Genomic DNA, 12,578 nt, shown 5'->3' with positions numbered 1-12,578 from the left:
TAACTAAACTCTTAAATATCACCTATAAACAAGATTCAAAGCACTCAGTGAATAGCATAGTCTATATAAATGAAGAAACTCAAGAACTTTCTCAAGGTCACCAAAATCATGGTCAAAAACTGGGTTCAAAAAAAAAAAAAAACTGGGTTCAAAGACAAACAACTGTTAACTAAACTAATGTCTAAATCGATGACTATTACATAAAGAGAAGTCACCAAAACAACTATGCTTTACTTTTCTCTTTTCCTTAATATTAGCTCCTAACATCTTGGACTAGTGCCTAGAAAATCAAAATATAAACATTTTTTAAAGTTTTGAGTTACTTCAAAACCAAATCTAAATTGAAATTCCAGTATTCTGTGTGTCATTAAGTAATGAATTATAGCCAATTCTAATTTTTTCATACAACCTGTCAACAAAATATTTATATATTAGAATCAGCTTGACAGAATTAAATACTTGATTATACTTTCCATGCAGAAACAAAATTTTCTCTTCCTAGTTTTTTTGTGCTACGTTTCAAATACCTATGTGCCAATATATAAATCTCTACGGGGTGTTTCAAAACTATTGTAAAGGCATTTTGTTCTTGTTGCCTAGGTCTATTAAACTTTTGTTACTGTATTACCATGTGAATTCTTTATTGATTTATACATCAATTTACATCACGTTTTTCTACTTACCTGTTCAGTTTACACAAGAGATTGAAAATTTTCAAAACCTTACCAACAATTTAGGTTACATTACTTTTGAGGACAACAGGGAGGATAGACAGGAGTTAGGGTAGCCATCACACCATACAATGCTTTTCAATTTTTAGATAACAATTTCATTCCCAAACATGAATTATAATGATTAAATTTGAAAAGCTACATCACTAACAGACACTAATTCAAAATGACTCCTATGCCCACTCAAAGCTGATCATTATGACCCAGTAGACAGAAGAATGACACATGCCTCATCTTTCAGTCTGCTATGAATGGGAACCCTAAGCTCAATTCTTCAGAAGTGTCTTTCATATCTGATAAAGAATGAGCAAGTGTGTGGGCAAGAATGTGAGTGGGAAAAAAACAAAAAAAAAAGAATGTGAGTGGAAATGGTAAAGACGGAGTAAAAGAAAGATGTAAAATATATGAGCATACTGCAGAAAAAAATCTACAGCTCGTGTCTAAATTACTGTTTCAAAATGTTCCTTCCAAATAGAATGAAATTCATAAATATAGCCTCACTAAATTATGTAAATCCAAAGTGAATTTACAGCGTTTCTTTGAAAACCTTACTAATGACATTAGACCCAAAGTCTATTTCAACATTCACGCATTCAATAAATATTGAATACACAAGTATGCACTAAGTGTGTGGAACTGTGCTAGGAAAGGAACTTGTATAAAGGAACTTGTCAAATTATTTCATACAAATATTCTCACCTTCAGTTGAAACCCAGTTTCATTCACAGTCTCCTTCCAGTTACCTTCCTAAAAAAAAGTTAAAGTTAATTTTAGAAATCATTGCAAAATAAACCCATGAGGAATACCCAAATTAAATAAACTACATATCTATCATCCTGTTTTGTTTCAGGGAAAATGGGAGAAAGGTTAAAAAGAAAGAATTCATGTCAAAATTAAACATATAATCCAGATTCCAAGATTACCAAAAGACAGACCCAAGATTTTATAGATCTGGGCTTCAAAAAACTAAAGACTAACTTTGATTATCATTTAAGGGATGCCCCAAAATACCATCTTTAGTATCTTTAAGTATAAAAATGTTAGCCGGGTGATGTCACTCAGTAATTCTGAAATTTAAAACAGATTAAGAAACACAATTAAATGCATATACATTAATAAAACTGCTCCAAAGAGATACTTAAGCCAAAACATTCTAGAGTTTAAAAGGAAAAAAAAAAATCAAATGAATTTTTTAAAAAGACTATAAAAATAAAAGAAAAATACCTGTGTTAAAAACAAATAGAAGATTTTGTCTCTACAAAGGATGGGATGCGAGGCAACTCTCAAGAGAAAGTTTTCTAAACCAATCCTTCGTCTTTCCACAAAATCCGGGTCCATGTTGTCAGCAGAGAGTTTATGCCAAACAAATTCTGCCTAGGTAAACAAAACAATCATGAAGACTAGTCTCAAGGCTAAATACTACTGAACTATACTGCTATTTCATTTCTTACCCTTTTTTCTGGTAGAGGTGGCACAACAACATGTGGATAGTAAACTAAAAGGTAGTTTCTCAACAATTCAAATTCACTATACCGCCTCCATAGTGAGTCTGTTAAGACACTTTGGCCATCAGTGTGATCAACTGACCTGAAAAGGAACAGCAAAAGATCTCTGTTACTTTTAAAAAATACAAATATATGCACACAACCTCCATTAAAATTTGTACTCCGTTTACTAAATGCTTATGAATCAGGTACTCAGTAAACAACCTTTTCTAGATTATCTTTTTTAATCCCCTTTTTAAATTATTTATTTATTTATTTATTTATTTATGACAGTTACACAGAGAGAGAGAGAGAGGCAGAGACACAGGCAGAGGGAGAAGCAGGCTCCATGCACCGGGAGCCCGACGTGGGACTCAATCCCGGGTCTCCAGGATCGCGCCCTGGGCCAAAGGCAGGCGCCAAACCGCTGCGCCACCCAGGGATCCCATCTTTTTTAATCCTTATAACCACCCTGTGAAGCAGGGATTATTATCCCATTTTGCAGATGAGGAAGAGCCATTCTTGCTACAATCACAAAGATCTCTGGATAAAGCACTCAAATCTATCTGATTCCAAAGCCCTCACTTCTACCCACTTTTCCTTCTGTTGCAGAAAACCTATTTGTTGAACTCCAGAGAAATAGTCCTTTTAGAAACATTCTAAAAGCCTCAATGTATAATAATTCAATTTGTGTATAAATATTGATTTTACAATACAGTAAAATCTGGCTTAGCTACTATTTCATTAAATAAAAACTATTTTTAACTACACTTCTGCCACAATGAGCCAAAAACATTTATGCCACAGTCCAAGACACTGCAAAAACCTCGATTCAAAATTATAAATGCATCAGATGCATCCATGAACCTGGAAATATCCTCAAAGGCAAAACGTTAACTCAGAAAGGGCAGGGGAAAAAAGATTTGTAAAAATTCATTTCTAGTCTTATCTTTAACATAAAGAACTATAGGCAATGCCATATGAAAAAGTTCAACTTCCAGTTGGGAGAAAGTTTGCTTAAAATCACACCAAGGACATTTGAAGTTATTTTGACTTTATTTTGACTACTTAACATTTCTATTAACATAATCATTGTTAGAAAATATCAGTCTTCTAAACATTATCAGGGCCTTCTTACTTTCTAACTGGTTGCTTGATAATCTCAGGCCCTCCAAAAAATACACATATCACCACAATGTACATTTGTATACTAGGGCATAAAGGCACAGAAGCTAAATCAGTCTTAATGTAGTCTTAAGAAAGTATATACATCATGCCATGCTAAGCACAATAGATGTTTAGTGTTTTTATCATTTATATATTAAGTTTGCCACTAAATTTCCTCATTGCCTATCAATAAAAAGGAAGCAAAATATGACATTCAAACTGTACAAATGTCTCCCATGGCACATAGATTATTAAATCGTAATTCTTTTTTTTTTTTTTCGTAATTCATTTTAAAGAATTAACCCAAACATTAGCCAAAACTAATACTATTCCAATTCAGATTCTCAAACGTTAGCTCAAAAATATCTGGGTTAATATCAAGTTTCAAATTATTCAAAATTATTATCAACAGAACCCACATCTTACTAATAAGCAAATTAATGTAGATTAATATATAGAAATACACCTATAAGGCTGTTAGAAGACCTGCTTAAGTGATTTGGTTTTCTTCAAAGGCCATTTAAGGCAGTCTAGCCATTGGAGACTGATTAACCTCATAAAGAAGGCTTACTCTAGACCCTAAAAGTAACCCATTTATCCAATCATTCGACAAATATTTAATAGCACATAACTGGTTTTACATGTAGTATTTAACGCTCACAATACACTGTATCACTAGCCCCATTTTACAAATCAGAAGACTTAAGTAATGACATCATACTGCCTCCAAACCATCAAGGCATTCTTACCTATTCTAAAAGAGGCAAATTTTTTTTAAAGATTTTATTTATTTATTCATGAGAGACACAGAGAAAGAAGCAGAGACACAGGCAGAGGGAGAAGCAGGGTCCTTGTGGGGAGCCTGATGCATGACTTGATCCTAGGACCCCAGGATCACGGCCTGAGCCAAAGGCAAACGCTCAACCACTGAGCCCCCCAGATGCCCTAGAAGAGCCAAATTTTTATCTACCTTAAAACGGTTTCAAAAAAAAAAAAAGGGGGGTTCATATTTAATGAAGAGAAAAACATAAAATCTCTGGAGAAATTAAAAACCAGTGACTTTAGCCTTATTAATCTTAGCCTACAAAACTGTAACACTATGGACTTTCTACTTCTACCTAAAGAGTAGGTAGGTAAGCTAGATGATAAAGTTGAACTTTTAAATATCAAGGCTCAGGGATGCCTTGGTGGCTCAGTGGTTGAGTGTCTGCCTTTGGCTCAGGTTGTGATCCTGGGGTTCCGGGATTGAGTCCCGCATCGGGCTCCCTGCAGGGAGCCTGCTTCTCCCTCTGACTGTGTCTCTGCCGCTCGCTCTGTGTCTCTCAGGAATAAATAAATAAAATTTTAAAAATATATCAAGGATCAATAATATTCATATCTGTCCAAGATTATCTGCATAAGAATCCTATGTGATTAAATTCAGAAATTTGGGGCAGCCTGGGTGGCTCAGCGGTTTAGCACGCCTTCAGCCCAGGGCCTGATCCTGGAGTCCCAGGATTGAGTCCCGCATCAGGCTCCCTGCATGGAGCCTGCTTCTCCCTCTGCCTGTGTCTCTGCCTCTCTCTCTCTCTCTCATGAATAAATAAAATCTTTAAAAAGTAAAAAATAAGAAAATAAAAAAAATAAAAAAATAATAAATTCAGAAATTTGAGGATTCTGTAGTTGTTGAAGGTCAGTCAACCATAGGGATACTGTACTTATAAAATAATCTATTCAAAAACCGTATTTCTCAAAGTGAGTATCCATATTATAGGAAATAGGCAGAATTTCTTAAAATAGGGAAACGACAAATCATAAAGAATAAAGATAAATTTGGCTATCTTGAAATATAAAGCCTCTGTACTTCAGGCTCCCGGCATGGAGCCTGCTTCTCCCTCCTTCTGTGTCTCTGCCTCTCTCTCTATGTCTATCATAAATAAATAAATAAAAATAAATCTTAAAAAAAAAGATAATTAAAACTATGATCCAGGACGCCTGGGTGGCTCAGCAGTTAAGCGCCTGCCTATGGCCCAGGGCATGATCCTGGGGTCCTGGGATCGAGTCCCACATCAGGCTCCCTGCATGGAGCCTGCATCTCCCTCTGCCTGTGTCTCTGCCTCTCTCTGTGTCTCTCCTGAATAAATAAATAAAATCTTTAAAAAAAAAAAAAAAAGTATGATCCATGGTCTACCTGTATAAAAAACATCTGGAGCTTTGGTTAAAAATGTAAATTCCTGGACCTTACTCAAAACCCTGCAGCTTAAAAATGCTTCAAGTGATTCCTATGTACTTTTAAGTTTAAGAATCACGGTCTTAAATTTATGATTTCATGAAAAAAATTGTGGAAGATAAATAAATTTATAATGAAATTCAATGGTGAAAGTAAACCCAATAATTCTCCTGTGTACCACACATTTACCAATGATCCACTTAAATATTTATTCAGAGGATAGCTACATTACTCAAGTATGGTCACTTCTAACCCTGTTATAAATTATGATGCTCTATTCAGTTCAAAGTCAAAAGTGAACAATTATAAGTCATTCTAGAGTATTCAAATCAAGATTCTCTTCCAGCAGTAAAAGTAATCAACAGCTAATTTCATTGCTCAATTGGGTGATAAAATAACACTAAAAATAAAAATATCCTTTTTAGTTTTATATTTAAGAACTTATAGAACAGTGACTACAGTTAATACTGTATTGCATATTTAAAAGTTGCTAAGAGAAAATCTCAAGTTTTCATTACAAGAAAAAATTTTTTATAACTATATGGTGACAGACATTAAGTAGACTTATGATCACTTCACAATACATACAAATACTGCAATGTAATGTTGTGTATCTGAAACTATTATGAAGTTATATGTCAATTATACCTCAAGAGTAAAAAGAAGACAGGAAAAAATAATTTACTGAGAAAGCTAAAGTTAACACTAATTTCTAAAGTATGATTTTTTTCAAATGGCTAATTTAACTTTAAGAAAGAAAAAGAAACAAAACCCTCTAATAGGACCAAATTTTTTTAAATCACTTTAAAAATCTCTGTAAGGGATGTCTGGCTGGCTCAGTCAGCAGAGCATGCAACTCTTGATCTCAGGGTTGTAAGTAAAGCCCCATCCTGGGTGAAGAGCCTACTTAATTAAAAAAAAATTTTTTTAAATCTCCGTGACACACATATATAGATACATATGTCACAAAATGACCTAGTTTTGGTAGCAGAATGTGTTAAATAGGTGATTTAGGAGTGCACTTGTGAGGAGCACAGGGTGATATATGGAACTGCTGAATCACTGTATTGTATACCTGAAACCAACATAACACTGTATGTTAACTGGAATTTAAAGAAAAACTTAAAAAAAACAAAACAAAACCAAAAGTGACCTGATTTTAAAAAGACTGACCTTACCTCTTACTGTTCCCAAAGTTTCTATTGTACATAAATTTTCTCTCGTTTTGGGAAGATTCTTTCTCTGTTGTTTTTTTATCTTTTTGGTGGAGGAAGGAAAACTACACTTACAAAGAGAACTTTCAGAACTGCTTATAGGTTAAACATTTACCAAGATTTTAACTCTGTGTAGAAATACAGACCTGGAGAAAGCCTTAAAAAGTCACAGTGTTCAGCCTTAAGACAAGCTCAATTACTTTTGGTAAATCCATGGAAATGTGGGGCTTAAAAATTTTTTTCCTTTAAGAATGTATTCACATTAAAACATGGTTATATCTATCTATATCTGGTAGTTTTATTTTATTTTATTGGTTGTAAAAAAAATCTCACATATGTCTATATTTTAACTGAAAGCATTTTTGCTCAGTCTCTGCAGAGAGAAAGGACCAGTTAGTATACAACCTTTACATAAACTGTTTATAACTAGCAAAATAAGGGATCCCTGGGTGGCTCAACGGTTGAGCGCGTGCCTTCGGCTCAGGGTGTGATTCTGGATTCCCAGGTTCAAGTCCCACATCAGGCTCCCCGCATGGAGCCTGCTTCTCCCTCTGCCTGTGTCTCTGTTTCTCTCTCTGTCTCTCTCATGAATAAATAAATAAAATCTTCAAAAAAAAATAAGAGTCTTATCTTGACTTTCTCTAGACAAAACAGTCTAATTCCTTTAACTTTTTCCTTATGAGGTAAAAGACAATTTTCCTGGTGAGTTTTGGTTTCTTACTCTACAATTTACTCTTTTCAATTTTATCCCAGTTTAAAGTTCTAGTCTCAATCAATTCTTTCCTGTTAAATTCTTAATGACTTAAACCATAATCTCTCCTTCTCTCCTCCTAAACTTCTCTGCTAACCATCTTACTTACCTAAGTCCACTTCATGCATACCTGGGAACCTGGTCTCCTTTCCCAAAACTGTTATATCTAACAACAAAAATTCTACCAAAGCATGTGTCAAGTAACATTTCCGATCCCAAAAGTATTCTACTAACCTTCTCTCTACCTCCAACACAAGTGCATTAAAATACAGCTATCAAGAATCCTCTACCAAAAGACACAACTGTTTACCTGCTATAAAGTAAAGAAACAGGGGTGCCTGGGTGGCTCAGTTAAGAATCCATCTGCCTTCAGCTCAGGTCATGATCCCAGGTCCTGGGATCAAGCCCCACACTGGGCTCCCTGCTCAGCTGAGCATCTGCTTCTCCCTCTCCTTCCCCCCACTCATTCTCTCTCTCACACAAATAAATAAAATCTTAAAAAAAAAAAAAAAAAAGTAAAGAAACAGGGGCACCTGGATGGCTCAGTCATTTGGGTATCTGACTCTTGATTTCAGTTCAGGTCATGATCTCAGGATTGTGAGATTGAGCACCTTGCCAGGCTCCACACTCAGTGTGGTGGGATTCTCTCTCTCTCCATCTGCCCCTTCCAACTCAGATGCTCTCTTTTTTTTTAAAAAAAAAAAAAAAAAAAAGAGGGGGATCCCTGGGTGTTCAGTGGTTTAGTGCCTGCCTTTGGCCCAGGGCGCGATCCTGGAGTCCCGGGATCGATTCCCATGTCAGGCTCCCAGCATGGAGCCTGCTTCTCCCTCCTCCTGTGTCTCTATATCTATCATAAATAAATCTTTAAAAAAAAAACAATATCTAAAAAGACAATGACCTATAAACAATTCCATTATATAACATAATCTGCATCAATAGCTACCAGACAAAACTTTTTCTATCTAAATCTAGGCCTAATTCTTATCACCTACCTTGTTTCAATGAGGTAAGCAGTATATGTTTCCTGCATGTTCATGGCATTTCTTCCAGTTCGCTTTTCTGCTTCTGAAACACTAATTTCTATCTTCTTCAACCAAAAATTATTTTCAGTCATCTGGGCAAAAACAAATGGAAGAACAATAATAAAACTTTAAGACAGTATTTGAAAAAAAACAGCGACTGTAATAAAATCATTATTGGTAGGTATTTCAAGCAAATTTCTTCTATTTCTTGAGTTGCAAAGTCTTGCTAAATGATAATAGCAAATGATATATATCTCATTAGCAGCATTTTGTAGCATATCAAACTCTTCTAAAAGCTATTTTAACATGTATTACATATTTAATTATTAAAACATAAACATTTTGTGTGACCAAGAATCAATCAAAAAAAAAAAATCAATCAATATAGAAGTGCCTAAGAAAAAAAATCTAAAAACATTTTATACAAAGATGAATAATCCTCAATACTAAAATCTAGGGATGGATTGGTGGCACAATGGTTAAACATCTGCCTCTGGCTCAGGTCATGATCCTGGCATCCTGGGATCAAGCGCCACATTGGGTTCCCCCAAGGGAGCCTGCTTCTCCCTCTGCCTGTGTCTCTGCCTCTCTGTGTCTCTCACGAATAAAGTCTTTTAAAAACAAATTAAAATCTAATTTTCAGTTTTACCAAAGTCGAATCTCAATCTCTCAAAAAGAAAACACTATACATGTGCCAAAAGGCAAGATTTTCAGATTAAATTTAAATACAAAAAAAATAAAATAAAATAACAGAAGTCATTTTAGATTCAACTTTAGTTTTATTTTTTTATTATATCCAACTTTAAATTCGCTAAACATTTTGGCAGTGGTTAATAAGCTCCAACTGTGAGACAGCAGCAAGTTTAAGAGCAGACCCCTTTCTATTCCTGCTAAACCGTCCCCAGGCTTATGCTGACGAACCAAAAAGAACAATACACATACCCCTATTGGTTCAAAGGCTGTTATGTGTGCAAAGTGTGCCACTGAGGAAGGTTCTTAAAAATGCCAGCTAACTCCAAGTATAAACAAGGAAGACAAAATGAGACCATGTGATAACTGCTCTTTGGGTTTTTTTTCCCTTTGTTCTCTCTCAGAATTCAGAGGTGGGTTTTAATAAAAAATACTGCACTACATTCTAGCTGGGGGCAATTTGTAAAGACAAACATGAAAAACTGATATGAATGGAACCATTTTAAAAGGGAGCCAAGTGACCACTACAGAGAAATGGCCTTATTCCTCTGTTTGTACCAGGCAAAAACCTTTGGACTAGGCAAAACAGTAAATGTTTTAAGCAACTGCTTGATATGTCAGCAGGAGAACAAGTCCACAAGATTATGGACTTTCTGAAGACAGAATCTGTAGTAAATCTGTATCTGTAGATACTGTAGAATCTGTAGTAAAATAATGTATAATTAAGAGTTTAGCCCTTTTTTTCTCTTAACTCACGTACCTGCCCCCATCCTTTCTTTTTTCTTATAAAAGCTCCTTACTTTCACCCTAGAAGCAAGATACCATTTGGGTTTCTACTGAAACTGTATTCCCCAACTGCAATTCTTTGATCCCAAAAAACACTTGTTTGCCTCCCACTGTGGCTCTTTATTATCAGGTTAACAAGAGACAGAAGTAGAAAGATGGATGCATCAAAACATAAGAGAAAAAACTATAATAAAACCCATGGTGATGATTTATACAGAAAATTAAACCCATGTGCTATATAAGGAGAGAAAAAAGCTATGTGATACTATAAAAAATTAAATGATGAATAAATTAATGATTTAAGTGCCCCCAAAATGCTGAAAAAAAAGTGAGAAGATAAAAATGCTAAACGATGATAAAAAGGACAGAGAACTAAGAACCAACCCAATGAAATTATTAGTTGAAAAACAGAAATCACTCAGTTGTCAAGTAAGACATTTTTATAAAGTATAAGCTGTATGTTTAGGTACTGAGAGAAAACAAAGAAGTATTTCCACCAAAAGAAATTTCAAGGGGCACCTGGGTGGCTCAGCTGGTTAAGCATCTGCCTTCGGCTCAGGTCATGATCCTGGGTATTGGGACCAAGCCCCACATGAGGTTCCTTGCTCAGCAGGAAGTCTGACTCTCCCTCTCTCCCTTTATCCTTCCCCCCAGGCTCATGTGCGGACTCTCTCAAATAAATAGAATCTTTAAAAAAACAAAAGAAAGTTCAAGAAATCATATAAGCACAAAACACCCAACATCATGTTTATGAAGCCCTCGATGGTTGAGATACACATATAATTATAAATAATAACTTTGGCCCATAGCCAAACACTTTGATTTACCACCATCTACTCCAGTGAAAAATCCCTCCAATATTGTAAACACGACTGATAAAGCAAATTATCTCTCCAGCCAAAAAGATAATGCATATGAGTCATGAATTTACCCTCATGCCATCCAATTACAGAGAAGGAAAAAAAAAAAAGAATAAAATCAGCTAAAGAATGAAAACAGGAACACAACAATAACAACGTTAAGGACTTGGAAGATGATATAAATTGCTTATCCTCTCAGTAAAGCGCAGAAAGTGCCAAGAATAACCCAACTAGAAGCATAATTGTTAGGATACATTCAACAAATTTAGAGATAAGACTGACGACTGGAAGATGAGCCAAGGGACATGTTTTAAAGAGAGACAGAATCAGTTTAGATATATTCAAAGCAGATTTCTCATCAGAGTAAAGAATATCATTCAAGAAAGAGTGATGCTATACTCTGACTCAAGGAATAATGTCCCAAATGTAGATGTTTGACATGTGAGTCACTACTTTCTACCTAAGACTAAATAAATAAATGTGGAAGAGGGACATACTTAAAAGACTAATGAAATTCTTTATTTCCAACTCAAAGAATGAAAATGAATACAATCCATTTAAAGTTTTAAAAATGTTGCAAACCATTAAGAAACAAACAGTAAAAAGCAGATAAAAGTGATAAAAAAAAAAGTGATAAGAACTATAAGAACTATTAATTCAATACCATGTACCATGCCAGTCATTAGCAATGGAAAGAAACTTGATGCCTGACACTTCAGGAGTTCACGGCTTGCATGAAGAATTCTTAGCCCGCATAGTGACCTTCTTTAAGATTAAAGACAAAATGAAAGCTAACCTTTAATATAACTTTATGGATTAAATATTAAAAGAGTCAGTATTTATAGCATTTGATTTAATTTTATTTAAATCACACACTAAAAAAATGTTTATTGTTACATTGAAAATTACAGGAAAAAGATAAAACCGGCAAAAAAAAAAAAAAAAAGGCCAGTTGAGATGGAGGTTGAGCTAATCAGAAAAGAACAATGCAAAGAAAAATAAAATATATATCTGGGCAGTAAAACTGACAGTGCAAGAAATCAAGTCAGTAAAAATATGACATAGTTGAGAAGCTTCCACAGAATGGTGATGGAAAAAAAAGATCCAAAAACAGGTAAAAATGATTTAAAACAATTAGAAAAACCCCAAAGAACCAACATTTAACTCATGTTGGCTCTTAAAGAGAAATTAGAAGACAAAGAACAGAAATAATGATCACCAGGGTAATTTAAAAGAAAAAGAAACAAGCAAACAAAATCTTTCCTGGACTGAAATAAAGTTCTAAGTTTTCAAACTGAAAGGCATGTGGTTCATGTAGAATGAACTGGAAAATTTAAACATCCCAACAAGACTAAGGCAGAAAAATAAGAAACAAGACCACCACAAAAGAATAAATATCAAATCTGCCTTAGACTTCACAATAAATCCCAAATGACAAAGGAGCATCATGCACAGGACATGCTTGAAATCTTTAAACATATTAACATACTGTTCCTTCAAAAATCCTAGCAGGATTTTTTGTAGAAACTGATAAACTATTCCTAAATTTATATGGAAATACAAAGGATCTATAATAGCTAAAACAAGTTTGGACAAGTTGCAGGACTCAATTTCAAAACTTTTTAAAAAGTGAAAGTAACCAAGACAGTGAGTATAGTACTGGC

The 12,578-nt window shown here is 34.6% G+C and overlaps 1 protein-coding gene across 1 annotated transcript in view; it reads right to left on the bottom strand.

The window, feature by feature from the left end:
* SNX4 (sorting nexin 4) overlaps window positions 1-12,578 on the bottom strand; it is a 69,800-nt gene that overhangs the window by 46,519 nt on the left and 10,703 nt on the right. The window contains exons 2-5 of the mRNA XM_077884336.1: window positions 8,549-8,670; window positions 2,183-2,318; window positions 1,956-2,105; window positions 1,431-1,478 (exon numbers count right to left, since the gene is read on the bottom strand). Of these exons, the coding sequence (XP_077740462.1) occupies window positions 1,431-1,478; window positions 1,956-2,105; window positions 2,183-2,318; window positions 8,549-8,670 (456 nt within the window). The remainder of the gene's footprint in view (window positions 1-1,430; window positions 1,479-1,955; window positions 2,106-2,182; window positions 2,319-8,548; window positions 8,671-12,578) is intronic.

This window comes from Canis aureus, chromosome 35, assembly GCF_053574225.1.
Source record: "Canis aureus isolate CA01 chromosome 35, VMU_Caureus_v.1.0, whole genome shotgun sequence".
Classification (NCBI taxonomy): domain Eukaryota; kingdom Metazoa; phylum Chordata; class Mammalia; order Carnivora; family Canidae; genus Canis; species Canis aureus.
The sequence above is the reverse complement of the archived record's forward strand: the minus strand, read 5'-3'. Positions and strand labels throughout refer to the sequence as shown.